Here is a 22,114-nt window from a genome sequence, read left to right on the forward strand (position 1 = left end):
TGCTTCTACCCCAAATTAGGGCTTTTGGTGGTTTTCAGAGCTGGGCAGAGATAAGCTGTATTTGTTGGCTCAGCCTTGATAGAAGGCTGATCAGTACCTTTAGCCACTAAACCATGCTGTGTCCTTCTAAGCATTTGGCTGTTTCTGATGCTTCTTCATTTTGTTTTTTTTTCCTCTGCGTCATTCGCTACGAATATTTTATGAGTCAAAAAGGTTCACACTAGGTTTAAGGAAAACAAAATTAATTTTTAATGTCGAAAGGTAGTATACGTTTTTTGGTACGAAATGTTTAAGTATATACTGAGCAAGCTGAACTTGGGCAAACTCCGGGAGATACTGAGGGACAGGGAGGCCTGGTGTGTGGCGGTCTGTGGGGTCACAAAGAGTAGGACGTGACTTAGTGGCTGATCAACAAGAGCAAGCTGCAGGCAGCATGGGTCACAGTGAAACGGGGAGAGGAGCATTCGTCTGACAGTTTTCTGGAGGGCCAGCTGCGTGTCAGACGCTCATCTGCGCACTGGGGAGGGTCAGCCACCGGAGCAGACCCGTGTTGAGTGTGTACTCAAGAGACGATCGTGCATTTTCACCTGTTTTCTCCGCCATGGCTGAGAGATGACATGCACACGGCTTTCATTTGTCCCAGGCTCCAGTGCCAAGAAGCAGATAAAGGATTGCTGATTCCAGAACCCCGCTGCTTTATACTGGGCTTGTCCGCCTGTCTTTTCCCCCCCGCCCTGTGGTCGATGCAAATAGAAAGCATGTGAAAGATGGAATCATTTCAGATTTCGAGTCAGACCCTCTCCTTAAGTGAAATCCCTTTGTAGGAGCTGCCTCCACAGTCCTACTGATAAGTGCTGTCACTGGGCCCACAAGCTGTGTTTTCACAGTTGGCGGGAAGGGGCCCCACTAGTCACAGGCGCCCTCCAAGCGGAGAGGGGCTCACGTCGGTCCGTGTTGGTGGAAAAACAAGTCCACACGGCGCCCCCCACAATGCTGCTTCTCTCCGAGGAGGTCCGTCCAAGTGCTGATGTGATGTCATGACATCCCAGGTAAAGATAAGACCTGAATCCATGTGGTGGTCCACAGGAGGGCTTCCCGCAGTGGGAGCCGGGATGTGGAGGTGCTGGGGGCAGACTGTCGGGAAAATGGCCCCAGACCTCCTAGAACATACCAGGGAGTGGGAGGCCCAGGCAGCCACTGTCCCCAGTATTTCTGAAGTCCAGTGTCCCTGGGCACGTGTGGGGCCGTGCTCTAGTCAGGAATGTCTTTATCACTGAGTGATTGAGTGATAGTCACTCATTCGTGTCCAATTCTTTGCGACCCCATGGACCGTAGCCCACCAGGCTCCTCTGTCCATAGGATTCTCCAGGCAAGAATACTGGAGTGGGTTGCCATTTCCTTCTCCAGGGGATCTTCCCGACCAAGGGATCAAACACAGTTCTCCTGCATTGCAGGCGGATTCTTTCCTGTCTGAGCCACTATGGAAGTCTTTATCATCACCTAGCTCTTTAATCAGTCATGTCAGCCTTTGTTTTGTTTTGTTTTTTTTTGGCGCATTAATGGCCCCTCATGCTCTTATACAGGGAGGCGGGTCTGCTCATCTCCTTGGGGCAGTGGGCCCGCCTCCCACAAGCAGGGTGACATCCGTGGCGAGGCCAGAGGTGGAGACGGATCTCTGTGCCCCGAGGGGAACATGACCGGTCAGATGCTGCCCTTTGGCCAAGACACGGCCCCTCTTGGTGACACGCTTGCCCTAGCAAATTCAGTTTTCAGTGACAGCCAGCAGGCGGACGGACAGACACTGAAGGGGCATGCGGCGGCCGCGGCAGCTCAAAATGAGGAAGGTGGCGTTTCCCTGGCCTGCGGGGAGCGCCCTGACGCTGTGCTCTCCCGTCCTAGGACGGACGCGCTGCTGCTGAGGTTGTCCTTGGTGGTCGGCAGGGAGGTCTTCTACGCCGCCCTCTGGGGGAGTGTCCTGGCCAGCCCATCCATCCGCCTGCCCGCCTCGCTCTTCGTGGTGGGCCACATCAACCGGGGCGCGCCCGGCCGGGAGCAGAAGTACATGCTGGGGACTGACCACCAGCTCACGGTGGGTGCCACGGTCCTGGCAGGGGGTGGGGGGCAGGCGGGCACTGCGGGGAGCGGAGGTGTTCCGAGAGACCGGGCAGGCGGGGAGGCGGCCTCACTGTGCGGCCCCGATGGGGACGCGGGTCTCTGACACCCGCATCACCACATGCTGCTCACACCTGAGCAGGGCCCTTCAGGAGACCCCGTGGCTTCTGCAATACAGGTGGGTCCTGAGAGCCCCCGGCCGGGGGTCTGCTGTTGAGCCGCAGCGTGTTTTCAGCCCCCACCCCCCCCACCTCCGTCACGCTGACCGCTGACCGCCACCTGCAAACCGGCTCCCTCCCCGGCTCCCGCCGCCCTCCCGTGTGTTGTCCTCCTCTCCTCCGGCTGCTCGCACACCTACGTTGTCCAGGCCCGTCAGGGGTCTGGCCCCAGGCCTTCTTCCCTGGAGGTGACCTGCCTTCTCGTGACCTTGAAAACGGAATTTCTCAGATTTGTTGTCTTTTCTCCCCAAACTTCTCCAGTTCTCCACTCCAGAATACTGCAGTGGGTAGCCTCTCCCTTCTCCGGGGGATCTTCCCAACCCAGGGGTCAAACCCAGGTCTCCCACATTGCAGGCAGATTCTCTACCAGATGAGCCACCACGGAATCCCAAGAATACTGGAGTGGGTAGCCTATCCCCTCTCCAGCGGATCTGCCTGAACCAGAAATCAAACCGGGGTCTCCTGCATTGCAAGCGGATTCTTTACCAACTGAGCTATCAGGGAAACACTCCCAAACTTCAGTTCAGTTCAGCTCAGTCATGTCCGACTCTTTGCGACCCCATGGACTACAGCACGCCAGGCTTCCCTGTCCATCACCAACTCCCAGAGCTTGCTCAAACTCATGTTCATTGGGTTGGTGATGCCAGCCAACCATCTCATTCTCTGTCATCCCTTTGTCCTCCTGCCTTCAGTCTTTCCCAGTGCAGGGTCGTTTCCAGTGAGTCAGTTCTTCGCCCTAGAAGGCCAAAGTATTGGAGTTTCAGTTTCAGCATCAGTCCTTCCAGTGAATATTCAGGACCAATTTCCTTTAGGATGGACTGGTTGGATCTCCTTGCAGTCCAAGGGACTCTCAAGAGTCTTCTCCAACACCACAGTTCAAAAGCATCAGTTCCGCTCTGAGTCACAGCAATTCTCCCTAACTTAACACTTGTTTAATGGTGTGCAGTCTGTCGCCACCTAGTGGTAGACCCTGCTTCAAACTGAAAACGTTCAACACTGAATTCAGCGTCGAGAAAGCAGGCAGCGATTCCTTACCCCTCTGAATCCATTCCACTTTGCACCGTGGAAATAATAGATCTTCCTGTGGGGCTCTCCAAGGAAAAGAGTGATGAAGGGACATCGTCCGATGCTTGGGACAGAGGAGACCCTCACAGACACGCTCCCTCCTCTGGCCCTCATTCTCTTCCTCCATTTTCACCTCGCTGCTTTGGCTCCTTCGGTCTTGTTCCCGGACCGTCATGTAATTTTCTAACTGATTTCTCCCCATCTCTTCCCTCTCCCATCCAGTGCTTTTTTGGTTGCTACGAGACTTCACTTTGCTGAAGCATAGGTTTCCTTAGATTTTTTCTGTGCTTGAAAAATTGCCGGCTGCCAGCAGATAAAGTCCATTCTCAGGAGTATCCTGATGGCCTGCTCCCAGCCCCCCAGAGGCCTGACTCTCCCCTCTCGGCCATCTGCGCTCCCAGAGCCCGCTGCCCCTCCTGACCTGGCACGTCTATGACGCCGTCTTTGCTCGAGCCGGTCCCTCCCTTGTCCCACGCTCACTGCCTGTCTCTTCCCTCCCATCTCAGTGTCCATCTGGCCTGTCTTTCAAGCTCAGCTTCCCCACGAAGCTTTGCTGTTCCCCCAGTTGAACGATCTTACCCTCTCCTCTTCCCGGTTCTCACAGCCTTTTGTTAAAACTCTTCTTATGCCTGTTTTTCTATCCTGCAGCTGTAGCACATGTATCTGTCCTCGGAAAGGACCCTCAAAATCCACACTGAATTGGTTTGGAGACCATTTGGCTGGATGTCATTGGAGTTTTAGTATAGTCGAAGGTCCCTTATGGAACCTAAAAACATTTCTTTCTGGGATTGTAGGATCTGAGGTCTTAGAGCCTGGCCATCCGGGCCAAGCCCCTCTACTTCTGAAATGGAGCAGCGAGGTCTTCCCCACGACACAGAACCCCTGCTAGCGTCTGGAGCTAGAACCAGGTTTCCCGTATTTACACCGTGTTGTTCTGTTCCACGTGACGTTAACATGGTGGTTTCAAGACGACCAGGAAAAGTTGTTTTCATTTTTACGACTAAAAAGAATAGCTGCCGATGATGTTCAGTGTCTTGGGTGTGAAATGTTCATGGCGTTTTGTCCTTTGCAGATCAAGTCCTTATGTGCATCCCTGTTGGACTCAAACGTGCTGGTGCAAAGAAATAACCTGGAGATTGTCCTGTTCTTCTTCCCCTTTTATACCTGTCTGGTGAGCCGTCTGTGTTCTTCCGGGGGCAGTGTTGGTCTTCCCCGAGGCCATGGGGTCGGCGGGAGAGACCCGAGCCGTCTTGTCAGGAGGGGCGGGCAGGCACTCGGTGACCGCTATCCGCGGTCAGCTCATTTCTGTGCGGGTGGTGTTTCCATAGCAGAATCAAGTATTCTGCCCTGGGCAGTATGTGAAGAACCCAGCCCTTTTGAGAACCCCCTCTTGAAGATAAAGCTGTGTAGGCTGGTAAAGAGGGTCCGCATGTCAGAAGGCCAGCGATTTACTGTGTCATCACCTTGCAGTAAAGTTTCCTCCATCCTCCTCCTAGGATTCCAGTGAGAGAGCCATCCCCCTGCTCAGATCTGACATCGTGCGTGTCCTCTCAGCTGCCACTCAGACCCTCCTGAGACGGGATATGTCTCTGAACAGAAGGCTTTACGCCTGGTTACTTGGTACGTAGGGGCTGGAGAGCCAGAGGGAAGGTGCTGATTTGGGGAATCAGTTCTAATCGTGGTGATGCATTTCTGGATGTCGTCAGTGTGGGAAGATGGCATGCAGACCCAGCTGTCAGCTGGTCAGCAGAGTTCTGCTGTCTAGCTCGCTGCTTTGGTTATTTTGCAGTGAGTATAGAAAATCCAGGGAAGTAACGGGATCTTTTGGAGAAGGAAATGGCAACCCACTGCAGTGTTCTTGCCTGGAGAATCCCACAGACAGGAGACTAGCAGGCTACAGTCCATGGGGCCACAAAGAGTCAGACACGACTGAGCGATCACACTTTCACTTTCTTTGGGTGACTTCGGGAGCGCACAAGAACCCCAGTTCATGCTTCTGTGCACGTGTTTTCTTGTGGACAGACTGCAAGAAAAGAGCCCTTGACTGTCAGTTGAAAGGCTTCACGGGGACGAGCTCAGGCGATCACAGGGCCTAACAGGTAGCACTTTCTGAATGTCACAGATTCCCAAGTTCATGTCCCTAAGAGAAGATGGTGTACAGAGTGATTGTGAAAGGACTCCAGAGTGTCTCTTTTAAGACTTTATTTTTTTAGAGCAGTTTTAGGGTCACAACAAAACTAAGAGGAAGGTATGGAGAGTTCCCATCTAGCCCTTCTCCCCGAGATGCACGCGGGGCTCCCTGCAACCAGCATCCCCCAGCAGGGTGGCACGTTTATCACAGTTGAGGGACCCTACACCGACACGTTGTCATCATCTCAGCCACACACACACCTCCCGCCCCCGTTTATTCCCACTCGGCGCTGTGCATTCTGTGGGTTTAGACAAAGGTCTCTAATAATACATGTCTCCCATTAGAGTGTCACCTGGAGGATTTTCACTGGCCTGAAAATCCTCTGCTTCTCAGCTTTTTTTCTTTTTAACCCTCGTGGTGCCCAGTTGCTCAGTTGTGTCTGACTCTTTGCAACCCCATGGACTGTAGCCTGCCAGCCTCCTCTGTCCATCGCATTCTCCAGGCAAGAATACTGGAGTGGGTTGCCATTGCCTTCTCCAGGGGATCTTCCCCATCCAGGGATCAAACTCACGTCTCTTGCTTGGCAGGCAGATTCTTTACCACTGTGCCACCTGGCACATCAATGTCAGAAAGTCCTCTTAACCCTTTCTTCCCCTGGTTATAAAACTTTCCGAAGTCATAGCATGGAAGCTTATGAAGGCTCTCCAGAGGGATATTTACAGGCTCTTTAAACATTTTTTTGTTAAAAGGATGATTTTGTCAAATGCACAGCTCCCTTCCAGGGGGGCTCAGCACCTTGTCTGTAGGGAGGACCTGGGACCCAAGCTCAGTAACAGCTTCCACTTGTATAAGCCATGACCCCAGGAGTCCAGACTCTCTGCTTAGAAAGATGCTGTGCCTTGCCCTAAGGACTTTAGAGACTTAACCTTGAACCTGGAAATCACTCAGTCGTGTCCGACTCTTTGCAACCCCATGTACTGTAGCCCACCAGGCTCCTCCGTCCATGGGATTCTCCAGGCAAGAATACTGAAGTGGATTGCCATTTCCTTCTCCAGGGGATCTTCCTGACCCAGGGATCGAACCCAGGTCTCCCGCATTGCAGGCAGACTCTTTAACCTCTGAGCCACCAGGAAAGCCCTTTAGAGACTTAGCCATGGCTCAGAATGAGGGCATACAGATGAGAATACCTTGATTTCTCATAGTGCTGTACACGTAAGCACTGGTTTTCACAAATGATAGTCATTCTCTTTGATTCTTATAATCATATTTGTCAAAGACAGTCAGGATGAATTCTTGGGTAGACTCAACTGAGGTCCGTTGAAATGGAATTCTGCCTGTCTGATCCCTGGCACACCACTGTCAGAAAGACAGGACTTGGTTTCGCTGGATCTGATTTTGGTTTTCTGTTAGAGGAGTTCTGTTTTTTGAAATACCAGAGCATAAGACCTTTGCACGATAAGATGTTCTCTAAACATGTAGATTTCTTTACATCTCATGGTTCTTGTTCTTTTATAGGTTCTGATATTAAAGGAAATACCATCGTGCCGGAATCTGAAGTCTCAAATGCTTATGAAGACCAGTCCGTGTATTTTTTTGAGAAATACTCCAAGGATCTTTTAGTGGAGGTAAAGGAGCATTTCTGGAAAGGGGGTCCCAGTCAGGCCCTTCCTAACTGTGGTTTTCTGGTGGGGTTCCTTGTGGGACCTCAGAGTAGACATGGGGCCCATTCCTTCATTCGCAGTTGGGAAAAGTCCATGTGTGGTCATCCCCTGGAATCCACGGGACTGGTTCCAGCCCTTCCCCCACCCCCACCCTGTGGATACCAAAATCCACAGATGCTTAAGTTGCTCATATATATGACACAGCCTGGTGTTTGCATGTAACATATGCTCATTCTCTCGTGTACCTTAACTCATCTCTACATTATTTGTGATACCACCTCTAGATGATTTGTGACATAAATGCTATGTAAATATGTTGCAGAACACAGTGTAAATGCTATATAAGTAAGTTGCCAGTGCCTGGCAAGCTCAAGTTTTGCCTTTGGGAACTTTCTGGAATTTTTTCTCCCCAAATATTTGCAATCTGTGGATGATTGAACCTGAGGATGCAAGACCCTTGGTGTGGAGGGCCACGGGTTCTCCTCTTGTGCCGTGTGACTGCTTTTACTTCTGCCCCAGAGTGTTCAACAAGTAGAACAACCCGTAGTGTCACTCTGAGACTGGTGATTCTTTTTTTTTTTTTAATTGGAGGCTAATTACTTTACAATATTGTAGTGGTTTTTGGCATACATTGACATGAATCAGCCATGGGTGTACATGTGTTCCCCATCCTGACCCTCCCTCCCACCTCCCTCTCCATCCCATCCCTCTGGGTCATCCCCGTGCACCAGCCCTGATGCATCAAACCTGGGCTGGCGATCTGTTTCACATATGATAATATACATGTTTCAATGCTATTCTCTCAAATCATCCCACCCTTGCCTTCTCCCACAGAGTCCAAAAGTCTATTCTTTACATCTGTGTCTCTTTTGAGAGACAGCTGATTCTTAAGTAGGTTGATAAGGAGTCTGGGCCCTCAAGGAGAAAGGGACAAACTTTTTTTTTTCTACATTCCTTCATCTTAGTCACATAGACGTTTTTTTTGTTTTCTTAAACTCTTGAGTTGTTATGACAACAATCTATTTCTTCTAACTTTCTTTAAACCCAGAGCTAATGATTACACAGCAAAACAACTCACTTTGCTCAAGAGTATGTTTTTCCTTAAACTCTATACTAATGATTCTGTAGCAACAGTGCATGCTGCTCAAGGACATGTTTCTCTTCCTTAAGAACCTTCTGACTCATCCTGTTATCTTAAGGGGTATGTTGAGGCAGTGGGTCTGGTAAGACCTTTCTACTGTTAGTAACCAACTGAAAAAGTATATAAAGCCCCACCCGAATTACACCTGCTTCTGATGTCTATGTCGGAAGTGTTTCTCTGTCCACTAATAAAACTTTTGCCACATGAAGCTCTGAGTGACTGATGCCAAGTCTCTGGTCCCAAAGCAAAACCCTCTCCGGAGATTCCGAATCCAACACCATTCACCATAAGCCATCAACACTACACTGTATATAATACCCTAATGTGTGTGTGTTTTTTTTTTTTTTTTAAATCAACATCAGGGTCTGGCTGAGATCCTGCACCAGAAGTTCGCGGACACCGACGTAGAGGAGCGCCACCACGGGTACCTGAAGCCTTTCCGCATCCTTGTCAGTCTGCTCGACAAGCCGGAAATAGGTAACACTAGACGTGCTTTACCGTCACGTGCCGAAGGAGGCTTCCCTGCTGAGAGGGAGTTATTATCGGTGACGTGCAATCACTCCATTGTTTGGTAGTGGTTTAGTTGCCCATCTGGGTCCGACTCTAGTGACCCCGTGGACTGCAGCCCGCCAGGCTCCTCCATCCATGGGATTCTCCAGGCAAGAACAGCGGAATGGGTTTCCACTGCCTCCTCCAGGGGATCTTTCCAACCCACGAATCGAACCCAGGTCTCCTGCATTGAAGGCAAGTCTCCTGCATTGCCAGCGGATTCTTTGCCGACTGAGCTACATGGGAAGCCACCCTGTCGTTTAGAATACAGTTTAATCTTCGGAATTTCAGAATCTCGAGGGACTTCAGTCATGCTCTGTGCTTCAGTTTTCACTATTTGCTGCTGCTGCTAAGTCGCTTAGGTCGTGCCCGACTCTGCAATCCCACGTTCTGTAGGATTGTAGCCCACCAGGCTCCTCTGTCCATGGGATTCTCCAGGAGAGAATCCTGGGGTGGGTTGCCATATCCATCTCCAGGGCATCTTCACAACCCAGGGATCGAACACGGATCTCTCGCCTTTGCAGGCAGTCTCTTCTTAAATTTTTTGCACAATTCCTTGAATTTTTATTTTAGGAAAATACCTTTGAGCTGTGTGCTCACTGGCACACGTGCCTGCAAGGCACGCACAGTACTGACTTCGTGAGACCGTATTTCAGTTAAATGGCTTTGGTTGTATTCTCACGAAAACGGGACACGCCTCTGTCTTATTGCCTTGGGAGCCCAGACAAGCTCCTTCTGCCGTGTAGGCCTCAGTCTTTTCCTCTGTCACATGAAGGGGAGGGTCTGATTTCGGCAAGACAGCAGTGAGTGATAACTTGAAGCGAGATCTTAGACCCCTGCCCAGGAATTGAACCTGGGTATCCTGGATGAAAGCCAGGAATTTTGGCCAGTAGTTCCGCAAGGGCTAGAGGCGAGAAGCAAAACTCCACTGGCCCTTGCCGCCATTGAAAAATGCATTTGTCAAAGAGACAAAAGCTGTAAAAACAGGTACAAAGTGTATCATTAGAGACTCAGAACAATAAGCGGGAGAGCACGCAGAGAAACAGCTCGCTTAGTTAAGACAGAAGGAAGGAGAAAGAGGGCTTCCCTGATGGCTCAGTGGTAAAGAATCGCCTGCAATGCAGGAGATGCAGGAGACCGAGCTTCAGTCCCTGGGTTGGGAAGATCCCCTGGAGAAGGAAATGGCAATCCACTCTAGAATTTTTGCCTGGGAAATCCCATGGACAGAGGAACCCGGTGGGCCACAGTCCAGGGGGTCGCAAAGAGTCGGGCACGAATGAGCATGCACACGTCAGGTCCATCGGTAAGGCAGAGGAAGGGTGTGGGTGTCCCATCTCCTGAGGAGAGCAGTAGAGAGGTGGTTAAATCACCTGCATAGGGCAGTTCCTCCAGGTCTTTGTTTGCCTCTGGCCAGTTAACCCGATTTCTTTTCCCACACCCGACGAGCCTAAGGACCCTTCCCAACATGCATGTGCAAGTTTTTCCCAAGATAGATTCTAGCCCAAAGGCCAGCGGGGGGAGGCTTAGCATTACATATTATGGGATGTATGGGGGTCCCCTCTTTTGACCCCCCCAAGCAGCCTTCTTGTGCTTGTGCAGTGTCCCCCTTCCCCCAAGGAGGGGAAATACATGAACTCATCATCCTTTACGCAAATGGAGTTCAGCCCCTCTGTCCCTGCCCACGGCTGTCTTAAAACAGGAAGGAAGCCTGGCTCTTTACCCTATTTCTGCTGTTATTCCTATTTTGAAGTGCAAACAGGAGGCTGATGGTAAATATCCAGCCTCCAGCCCACCTGCCTCCTTTCCTCAAGAAATGTAAACAGGAGGCTGGTTGTAAACGCCCCGCCTAGAGCCCATCTGTCTCAGGCCTCAGGTTAAACTAGACTGTGGGTCGGGAAGGCTCCCCCTTTATGCACTGTGGTCCTCTGGGTGTCGGTCGGGGAAAGTGCTTGCTTTAAAAAAAAGAAAAGAAACTGCTCCAGTGTCCATTCACCCTGAGAAATCAGCGTCTCATGCCTTGAACAGCGTCACTGGCCAGGAAAGCCCTTCTTCTGCCCTGGATTCAGTCTTGATGGTGTCCTCTGAGCCATCTGCTCAGGACAGCCCGCTGCCGAGGTGCTATTTGCAGAGAACAGGAGCGGAGAGTGTTAGTGAAGTTCCTCTCCATCAGGCGTCAGGACGGGGACCTTTCCTTGATGCTTTCAGAGACGGGCATGGGGCATCTGTACAGCAGGGGAGGTGCTAACCTCTAGGCAAATAAAGGGTGAAGTAGGCTTCTGGTCAAGTTAGACAGAAGGGAGACTGCGGTCCTAATGTGTCCTAACTGTTGTTAATAAAAACAGTGAATTTGGGGGGCAATCACTTTGTGCATCATTAATATGTGTTGTTGTTCAGTCACTCAGTCGTGTCTCTTTGCGACCCCGTGGACTGCAGCACGCCAGGCTTCCCTGTCCATCACTGTCTCCCAGAGTTTGGTCAAACCCATGTCCATTGAGTCGGTGATGCCATCCAACCATCTCATCCACTGTTGTCCCCTTCTCTTCCTGCCTTCAGTCTTTCCCAGCATCAGGATCTTTTCCAATGAGTTGGCTTTTTGCATCAGGCAGCCAAAGTATTAGAGCTTCAGCATCAGTCCTTCCAATGAATATCCAGCGTTGATCTCCTTTAGGGTGGACTGGTTGGATCTCCTTGCAGTCCAAGGGACTCTCAAGAGTCTTCTCCAACACCACAGTTCACAAGCATCAATTCTTCAGCGCTCAGCCTTCTTTACGGTCCAGCTCTCACATCCATCCATCCCTGGCAGCTCAGACAGTAAAGAATCCGCCTGCAGTGCAGAAGACCCAGGTTTGACCCCTTGGTCTGGAAGATCCCTGGAGAAGGGAATGGCTACCCACTCCAGTATTTTTGCCTGAAGAATTCCATGGACAGAGGAGCCTGGCAGGCTACAGACCAACTCGCAAAGAGTGGGACACGACTGAGCGACTAAACATATACATCATTAATATACATCCATGCATACGTCATTCCTCCAAAAACCCTGAGTAACTTTTCTGACTATACATATTCTGCAGATGGAGACTAGGGTGGAGCAAGTCTGAGTCACTTTCCAGGGCCCACCGAGGAGCTGGGACTGAAACTCTGGAGTCTGACTGTATAGCCTGAGCTCTCTTTGTTAGGATGTTGCTCCTTACTTGATGACCTTCTGACGGCCCGTACCCGAGATGTTAAGTCTTGTAACACAGATGAACTTAAGTGCATGACAGGTGCAGCTCTGGTTGCTCCTGACCAAATTCAAACCATGAGGCTTGTGTCTCCAGGCTCTGACCTTGGAGATGGGTGTTTTATGTCAAGGCCTTGACCTGGGTCAAGTGAGTGTTGAACTAACTTGGGCTCCAGGTTGTATTTTCTGGAATGGGGTGAATGATGGGCTTCTGCCTCATCACAGAAGTTGAATTTGTCTCTCTGATAATTTAGTTTCCCATAGAAAGGTACACTTGAAGGGCAAAAGAGTGGATTGATAATGCAGACTGGAAGGCATAGGACGGTTAGTCTTACCTGTGCTTTGGCTACCTGGCTTTAGCCAGTTCCTCATTTCTTCTCCTTGAATGTCAACCACAGGCTTTGCTTCACTAGTAAAAACCACTTGGGTTAGAAAGATCCCTGGAGTAGGAAATGGCAGCCCACTCCAGTATTCTTGCCTGGAAAATTCCATGGTCAGAGAGGAGTCTGGCAGGCTATGGTGCAGGGGGTCACAAAGACCCAACAAGACTGAGCACACACACACACAGTCTTACGCTGTAGATAAAATACACCTGGGGCTTATCATGAGAAAGGGGGCATTTGTCTTTGGAAGCATAAGAGATGAGATTATTTGCTTATTCTTTGTTGACAAAGCTTCTGTTTTCTCTGCCTCCTGCCATGTTCATTCCTCTGATTACAAGGGTGGGAAACCCTTCCCTTCCATCAGGCCTGCGGGTTGGTGCTCGAGGAGCAGACGTGTCCGGCCGCTTTCCACCTGCCTGTCTGGCAGGATCCAGTGCTCTTGTGCCATCTTAAGCTTTTCTGGGTTGGTGATTATTTCTCTTGTGTCATTCTAGCTCATCGTTAAAAGTATTCAGAATAGGGAACTGCCCTACTCTGTTGGGGTTTATGTAGAGGGATTGTCTCTGGCCGCGCAGTTTCTGTGCTCTTAATATTCATGCCCTGCCTCCACCTGGGAGAATCCACCTGGGCTAGTCACCCAGCCTCAGTAGCCTCATAATCAGGACATTACACCTGATTACATACCTGGTTCTTTGGATTAAGGATTAAATAAGGATTAAGTAAGTTAATAGTTACAGAACGCTCACAATAGTGGCCAGTGTATAGTAAGCCCTACAAAAATGTTCCCTTGGACAGCAAAATCAAACCAGTCAATCCTAAGGGAAATGAACCCTGAATAATCATTGGAGGATCTGATGCTGAAGCTCTAATACTTTGGCCACCTGACACAAAGCACTGACTCACTGGAAAAGACTCTGATGCTGGGAAAGATTGAGGGGAGGAGAAGGGGGCAACAAGAGGATGAGATGGTTGTTTGGCATCATCAACTCAATGGACATAAGTTGGAGCAAACTCCAGAAGATAGTGAAGGACAGGGTAGCCTGGTGTGCTGCAGTCCATGGGGTCACAAAGAGTCGGACATGACTGAGCGACTGAACAACAAAAATGGTGACTATCTTCATGGATGTTATTCCCCCAACTAAAGTTGTGATTTTCACAACCAAAGTTAAGTTTCTGTACATTTAAAACTGTATAAATTGTCTATGTATATAGCATTACTCATGATGTATTTTACACATTTGTCATTTATTGGTTGAAAAATGGATTCTTTTAAAAATATTGATATTTTATTTCTTATTCATTCATTCGTTTGGCCATTTTCTTTTTAATTGCAGGGCCTCAAGTTGTTGAGAATTTGTTTCTCGAAGTCATCCGAGCATTTTATTCTTACTGCAGAGATGCTCTTGGCTCTGATCTTAAACTTAGCTACACTCAGAGTGGAAATTCGGTGATAAGGTAGGGGTGTGGCTTTCAAATTCACTCTTCCTCCCTCCCTAATGCTTTTTTTTGTTTGCCATAAATTGTGATGTGATGAGACAGTGGAGATGTAGCAGGTCAAGTCACTCCTTAAGATAACTTTTGCTCTTAAATCGGTCAACCTGAATCGACTTTTCCCTGTTGAATACTGAGAAGGTCACAAGGAGTTTGATCTTGTCTCTGCCCCAACCTCAGCAGTACAGACTGTATTTTTGGCAGAGTGTGAAAAGTTGCTCAACAAAGGCAGCTGGGTCTAGAACACAGTGTGAGTTACCGGGAGGCGGGCGGGCAGGAGGTGGGGTCGGGAAGTGGGGCTGGTGGGTGTGAGTCTTCAGGAGACAAGTCAGAGGGCAAGGGGGGCCCCGGGGCTCGAGCTCCAGGACCCGAAGGCACAGCGCGTGGGGTTTGGGAGACAGCAGACAAGGCGGTAACTTACACAGTGTGTAGTTATCAGTCAGCCCTGTGTCTTGTTCTGTTTTTGTTCTTTTCAAGGTAGTGTGTGTGCTAAGTCGCTTCAGTCGTGGCCGACTCTTCGCAGCCCCACGGACTGCAGCCTGCCAGGCTCCTCTGTCCATGGGGTTCTCCAGCCAAGAATACTGGAGTGGGTGGCCACGCCCTCCTCCAGGGGATCTTCCTGACCCAGGGATTGAACCCCTGTCTCCTGCCTCTTCCTTTTCCCTTTATTCTTAATGTAATTTCCTTTCCCCTGACTTGGCATTGGTCTACTGAAGATTTAGGGTTTCCCAGGTGGCTCAGTGGGAAAGAACCTGCCTGCCGATGCAGGAGAGAAAGGTTCCGTCCCTGAGTGGGGAAGGCCCCCTGGAGGAGGGCATGGCAAGTCACTCCAGTACTCTTGCCTGGAGAATGCCAGGGACAGAGGAACCTGGTGGGCTACAGTCCATAGGGTCACCAAGAGTCAGACAGAACTGAATGCACACACACACACAAGTATTGAAAATTGAAATCTGTTAGATTTTTCTGGTTATTAACTGTAAGTATACCAAGAGTCTTTTGTGTTTGTTTTTTCCTCACAGAATGAGTGTAGTTTACTGTTTTCCTGAATATGAAAGTAATACATGTTCATGGTAGACTGTACCAATATTTGAAAGTGTCAAGAAAAAAAGATACCATCCATAATCCCACTGCCCTTCTGAGAAAAACATAGAACATTCCAGACTTTCAATGCATAAGTATATAGGTGCCTATCTTTTCTTTTTAAGCTGAAGTTACAGTAACTGTTCAGTTGCCTGTTTTTTTTTTTTAATGCAATTTTTTTTTCATTTATTTTTATTAGTTGGAGGCTAATTACTTTACAATATTGTAGTGGTTTTTGTCATACATTGACATGAATCAGCCATGTTTTTAATGCAATTTATGACTGGCTGTACAGCCTTCTCCTATGAAGGATAATGGTTGCCTTAGAGTCCTTAGTAAGGCGCTATCACTTACTTAAGAAATCCTGATTAATTGATCAATCTCTTACTGACTTTTGGGTGGTTTCTACTTTTTCAGTATTTTATAAAGACATTCTCATAATACCCTTGTGTGCTTGTACAAGGGTTTCTGTAGCATAAATCCCTAGAATGAATTCCCTGAGTTATAGAAGATGTGCATTTAAATGTTAGCCAAATTTCTCTTCCAAACGGCTGTACTATGTTATTTTACCAGTAGAGCATGTAATTACCAATAGTTGGACTGAAGCTGGTTTTCCATATCACATTCTTTTTTCAGTAGCTCTTAAGCTTGCTTCTGAGGGAATGTATCAATATAAATACTGTTTAGGATGGCACGTGCTTGCTCTTCCCTATATAACAACAGTAATATTTTATCTATGACCACGTCTGTCAGCCTCTCCAGAAATAAGTCGTGAAAGATTAGAATGGGTTTATTCACACACTGCACCCCAGGTGAATGAATGGCACAGTGAATTTGCACTGTTCAGACATGGTATTCCCATAATACAGGACCGGTCATAGATATATTCATAAGCATCCTTCTTCCTTTACAGTGCAATAAAGGAAAACAGGAACGCCTCTGAGATCGTTAAAACAGTGAATTTGCTGATCACATCCCTGAGCTCAGACTTCCTCTGGGATTACATGACAAGGTGTTTCGAGGACTGTTTCAGGTAAGCCTCCAGGTCAGGCTTTATAAACATGTGGGAAGAAATTGAGGCTGTCGTGAATTTTCATAGCTGCTCATTGTGGTCAGGTTATACTCAACGGCTAACACTGGGATGATCACTGCTGAGTACATGATTGGATTCACTTAAACTCATAATAGAATTAAGAACGTTGCCATTGAGACGGTTCACATGATGCTGATGCTTCCTTATTAAAGTCAAACTTTAGAAACAAACCCATGCATTTCCTGGTTGGCATCAATCTAATCTGGTTTCTTCCCACGGTGCCCTTAGAGGCCTGATCTATCCAACAAGCTTGGTTTTGGGGCCCAGGGACTGGAGAGAGAGTGTTTTTTAGATCATCAGTCATCTTAAATTCTTCCTGAAATCAGCGTATAACTGTTCAGATGAAAGCATTTATGTTCTGAGCTGCCGCAATCAGCTTTCCCGTCACTTTCAATCAATCTGGTGTATTGCACCGACTCCGAACTGTGGGACGGTGGCCAGCTTGGGACTGCAAGCTTCCCCTCAGGGCCCTTTCCCAGGAGATTTTCCCTGTAAAGGAGGACGGGTATAATCTCTCAGACCCAGTTCTGTCCTGTGATTCATGCTATAGAACTGAATTCCTGTCGCCCCTTTGGAACGGCCTGCGCTGTCACACTGACTTCCATACCTGCAGCTGTAATCAAAGCGTAACTTACTAACGTTGGTCTCAGGCCATCCCCTGCACACACTCCCAGGAGAAGGAGGCACATCCATCATGCAGGAGAGCCCGAGATCAGAGACGTGACGGGTCCCGTGTGACACAGCACAGCAGATCAGCAGCAGCTGAGCCTGGAACCAGGCCTGCCTGCCTGACGTCCCAGCTGCTCCTGCCGTATCCTTGCCGCTTCTGGTGCCAGTCCCAGCAGGCGCTCCAATCTGCGATGAATAAATTACTTGTAATTGGATCCACGGTGACAGCAAGGCCATGTTATACTGAGACCAGAGTGTGTTTTGGTCAGCTTAGTTCCATTTCAGAGTTACGAGGAACACTTTCTTTAAAAAAGAAAATTAACTATGAAACATTTCAGGCACAGGAAAAGATGGGAAATAATGTCAGACACACTTGAACCCATTGCTAAAATCGTGGACAGTATTTGACTTTTGGTTTTCACATTTTTTTTTAAAGGAATAAAACGTTACCACCCAGACAGAGCTAACCCCTTACATTCCCACTGGCTTCCCTCCTTTCATCCCAGCTTTAATCACTGTCCTAAAGTTCATGTCTGTCCCAGTGATGTCTGTGCTTTTATAACAAAGATTAAAAAAGTATCCAGTATAAAAACAAGTATCCAGAAATGATACAGTCTGTTTTGCCTCTTCAAGTTTTACATCAATGGTATCAAATTGTATATAACTTTTCACCCCTGCGTGTTTGGTTGGGAGGTGGGAGTCGAAGCCCTCTGGAGATTGATCTGTGTGGTGACTTACACACCTGGTGGGTTTACCTTGGGTGCAGTCATCCAGCGTGTGGATAAACCAGTTTCAGTCTTTTAATCACTGCAGGTCGTACCCTGCTGACCGCACTGGTCCCGTCTCTACATGCAGACCTGGGGGTCCGTTTAGAATAGGCACCTAGGAGCAGACTCTTCTGGACCTAGTGAATGCAGTTCTTCCATTCCTTACCCAGATAAACACTGACATACCTAAGCGATCATTTACAGGGAAGAAAGTTAACTCAGGTCGAACTATACTGTGATAGCAAGATGAATCCAAAATTTGTTGTTTTGAGAATCAATATATTGATTTTTTAACTTAGGTGTCCAGTTGCCTACTTACTGAAAAGGAAGTGTCGAGTTTGAGAATAAGATAAGCAGCTGCCAGTAGAGTTCCCCAGTGGAGCAGCAGTTCTCTGGGAGCTGAGACATTCTAGGCTCATGGGGACGACGCAGGGTTGGGGTGGGTGGGGGCGCTGTCTCTGGTTGCTCCCACAGCAAATCGAACAGCTGTCCTGCATTCTGTAGCCAGGCTCCTTCCCTGGGAACACACCTTTGGTTTTGGGCTGCGGACCTGGAATTGTTGCTGTTGACAGCTTGAGATCAGATGGGTATGGAATCCCATGGGGGCATGGACCACCCTCGGCTGCTATGATAAAGTTCAAGTCAGAGTCAACCTGTTTCGGAGATAATCAGATTCAAGACTTACTGACGCTTCTCTGTGTCAGATCGTTTTCGGCATCAAGGCTGAATTATTAGACCTACAGAAGCTGTCTTTCAGTGTGATTGAAATAGAACAAATAACTTTATTGGAAATCATAGGAATTGCTTGACAGTATTACAAGAGAGTGACTTTTCTTTCCTATGGCTCATGCAGAACCACGAAGCGGAGTCCCAGTGTTGGGAGAAGCATCGGCCCTCCCCCGACGGTCTCAGAGCTCTGCACCCTCCTCGTGTTCCTTCTGGACGTGATCCCCCTGGTAAGTCCTTTGCTCTCAAGAGATGGCTCTGTGCTGGCTGTCGTATACATTCTTATTTGTGGTGTTGGTCTTTTTCTGAACCTCATCTTACCAAGGGACTTCTCTCATATAGCTCAGTCGGTAAAGAATCTCCCTACAATGCGGGAGATCTGGGTTCGACCCCTGGGTCGGGAAGATCCTCTGGAGAAGGGAATGATAACCCACTCCAGTATTCTTGCCTGGAGAAGCCCCACGGACAGAGGAGCCTGGCAGGCTATAGTCCCTGGGGTCGCAAAGAGTCAGACACAACTTAGTGACTAAACCACCACCACCCCACCATCTTACTGAAGAAGTGGTTGTAAATAGACACATAGCACTTTTAATGTTTGTTTCAGCATGGAAGATGTGATCGCATATCTTTTAGGCCCTTGTGATATAAGGGGTTATAACTCTTCAGCCAGTGGTAAGTGGGCTGAGCTGCAGTTACAGAGAACAGATAAGGAGCTGGGTGGCATCCTTGGACAGCAGTTACTTAGGAATGAGTATCGTGATGTATAGATAGTTAGAATGAAAGTCTGACTCTTTGCGACCCCATGGACTGTACCCTGCCAGGCTCCTCTGTGCATGGGATTCTCCAGGCAAGAACGCTGGAGTGGGTAGCCTTTCCCTTCTCCAGGGGATCTTCCCCACCCAGGGATCGAACCCAGGTCTCCCGCATTGCAGGTGGATTCTTTACCGTCTGAGCCACCAGGGAAGAATTGTTATTCCTTTTTTTAAAAAAAATTGTGGTCCCGCTGCCCCGGCACATTGGTTCTCTGACCAGAGATCAAACCCTCACCCCCTGCGTTTGGAAGCATGGAGTTTTAACCACTGGACCCCCAGGGAAGTTCCAGAAAGTAAACCTATTTCTTAAAGTTGCATCCTTGGCTAATTTTCTCCAAGGAAGCAGATTCCCTTAATAGAGACATGAATTTGGCAGTCATTTTCTACTAGAAAGAGGGAAGCCACTTGAAAGGAGAGAATGTCCATGGATGTATTTAGATCAAGAAGAAATACTATTTTGTTTTCCGACTTGGAAAAAAACATGTAACAAACTTACGCTGAGAAAACACTTGTGTTTTCTAAGGCGCTGCTTGCTGCTGATGACACATGAGTTAAACCCCCTGTTTCACAGGAACTTTACTCAGAGGTGCAAACCCAGTGCCTCCCACAGATGCTTGGCTGCCTGCTGCAGCCTCTGGCCGAGGAGATGGAGATGCTGAGCTTGTCCGAGCTCACGCACGCCCTGAGGACCTGCTTCAAAGTGCTCGGCAAGGTCCAAATGCCGCCTTCCTACCTGGACACGGAGCCCACCAGTGGGAGCTTGGTACGTGCTGGGAGGAGCCGGTGTGGTTTTTCCTGGCTGACGGGCCCTTGGGCCTCCCTGGGTAGGAATAAAGGCTAGAAGACGTATCGGTAATATCCAAAACGTGCTCCTAAGAGCCTCATACGCTTCATGAAAACTTGTCGTGTTGAAGTAACCCCGTTCATTTCACCCTCTGCCCTGCTGTCTTTCGGCTGAAGCCCACTACTAAGCTAATGGTTACACACAGCTCACCATCTCGACCTTTCTATGTGCATGTTTGTATATGAGGAGTTTTGCTTTTTTTTTTTTTTTAAGTACAAGTGAGATGGTAGTCCCTGGGGCTGCAGTAACAAAGTGCCACGCTGGGTGACAGAACAGCAGAAATTTCCCGTGTCACAGCTCCGGAGGCCAGATGTCCGAGGCTAAGGTGTCAGGGTGGTTCCTTCTAGGCTATGAGGGAGTGTCTGTTCCGTGCATCGCCCCTGTCTTCTGATGTTCCTGGCGTTCCTTGACTTGTAGACCCGCCGCCCCAGTCTCAGCCTCCGCCTTCACATATCTCCCCCGTGTGCATATCTGTGTGTGTCCAGATTCCCCTTTTTGTAAGGACACCCATCATACTGGATTAGGACCCACCTAATGACCTCGCTGCACTTGGTCATCTGCAAGGACCCTAATTCCAAATAAGATCCCAGTCACAGGTACTGGTGTCAGGACTTCAGCACTTTTTTTTTTTCTTAAGGGAGCATAATTCAACCTATAACAGACATTATTTCTCTGATTTGCTTTGGTTTTCATCCAAACACTCCTCGGAGAGCATCTGTATCTGTATACAGACAGAGGTATCTTGCTGGTTTCACTGTTTCTTCAACCACTCCCCTATCGAGGTTGTCTTTGTTTTTGTTTTTTTCAGTTATTTCTAGCTTTTCACTGCTACAGTGCTGCTGTCAACATCTTCATACAACCTGCTCTCAGGGCTGACAGTGTCTCTGAGGAATCAGTTTCTAGAAATTGGAATCAAGCCCATTTCTTAATGTGAAGAGATGCTGCCAAACTGTCCTCCAAAAAGACTATAACAATATGGTTCCACGAGCAGCTTGAGGCCCATGGTCTTTGAATTATTTTTTATTTTCTGCTTTGTTCAGGGATTTGAAAGTTCTGCCCTTGAGAGCCATTCGGTGCAGTAGCAGATAGGAACAGGCTAAAAAAGGAAAGCTTTCCTGAAAGGAGGGTGGCTTCCCTGGTGGCTCAGAGGGTAAAGTGTCTGCCTGCAGTGAGGAAGACCTGGGTTCGATCCCTGGGTCAGGAAGTTCCCCTGGAGAAGGAAATGACAACCCACTCCAGGCTCCTCAGTCCATGGGGTTGCAAAGAATCGGACACGACTGACTGAGCAACTTCACTTTTTCCTTTTCCTGAAAGGAGAGCCATGCGTGTTGGTTAGTGCTGGGAGGCAGGTAGGCTGCCCGTGGGGCTTGAAGCTCAGCTTGCAGAGTAGTTACCGGTTCTTCCTTCCCTCTCAAAGCTAGTTTTTTTCTTCCCCTAGCTGTTACAGCTGTTGGAAAAATCCTAAAAAGGATGTAAACTGTAAAGTACAAGCATGTGTCATGTACAGATATAAATAACAATGTTTCCAAACATTTACATAATACTGTATCATTCTTCCCCAGAGAGTGGGTCAGGTGATGATAAGTTTTCAGTTTAATGTAGTATTCCCTGAGTAACAGTATGTAAGAGGTTGATTCATTGAAGTGTCATCCTTTTGAAAAAGCCACAGAATGTATGTACATGTGTGTGTATGTGAGTCATGTATGTGGTTAATATTTTGTTCTTGCTGTCTCTTATTCATTCCTTTATGCCTGTATTTTATGCTCAACCCAGTTTCCTCATTCGTATTCTTAAATGTCAGAAACTTTTTTTTTCATTTCATTTTGCTTTCTTAAAATTTGGCTATTTCACGTTGGAGTACTGTGTCCAGTCATTTAGTCTTGTCCGACTCTTTGCGACCCCATGAATCGCAGCATGCCAGGCCTCCCTGTCCATCACCAACTCCCAGAGTTTACTCAAACTCATGTCCATTGAGTTGGTGATGTCATCCAACCATCTCATCCTCTGTTGTCCCCTTCTCCTCCTGCCCCCGATCCTTCCCAGCATCAGGGTCTTTTCCAATGAGTCAACTCTGCGTGAGGTGGCCAAAGTACTGGAATTTCAGCTTCAGCGTCAGTCCTTCCAATGAACACCTAGGACTGATCTCCTTTAG

At 48.4% G+C, this 22,114-nt stretch overlaps 1 protein-coding gene across 3 annotated transcripts in view; it reads left to right on the forward strand.

Annotated features, from left to right (window-relative positions):
* The window catches only part of DOP1B (DOP1 leucine zipper like protein B), a 125,372-nt gene that overhangs the window by 41,854 nt on the left and 61,404 nt on the right, over positions 1 to 22,114 (forward strand). For all 3 annotated transcript variants that reach the window (XR_011487420.1, XM_070466955.1, XM_070466956.1), the window contains exons 5-13: positions 1,900 to 2,089; positions 4,468 to 4,566; positions 4,892 to 5,015; positions 7,042 to 7,151; positions 8,691 to 8,805; positions 13,815 to 13,935; positions 15,965 to 16,084; positions 18,434 to 18,536; positions 19,690 to 19,881. Coding sequence is in view for 2 of the 3 variants with exons in the window: in XM_070466955.1 (XP_070323056.1) it covers positions 1,900 to 2,089; positions 4,468 to 4,566; positions 4,892 to 5,015; positions 7,042 to 7,151; positions 8,691 to 8,805; positions 13,815 to 13,935; positions 15,965 to 16,084; positions 18,434 to 18,536; positions 19,690 to 19,881 (1,174 nt within the window). In the remaining variant the exon portion in view is untranslated. The remainder of the gene's footprint in view (positions 1 to 1,899; positions 2,090 to 4,467; positions 4,567 to 4,891; positions 5,016 to 7,041; positions 7,152 to 8,690; positions 8,806 to 13,814; positions 13,936 to 15,964; positions 16,085 to 18,433; positions 18,537 to 19,689; positions 19,882 to 22,114) is intronic.

The sequence above is a fragment of the Odocoileus virginianus genome, chromosome 4, assembly GCF_023699985.2.
Source record: "Odocoileus virginianus isolate 20LAN1187 ecotype Illinois chromosome 4, Ovbor_1.2, whole genome shotgun sequence".
NCBI classification, from domain to species: Eukaryota; Metazoa; Chordata; class Mammalia; order Artiodactyla; family Cervidae; genus Odocoileus; species Odocoileus virginianus.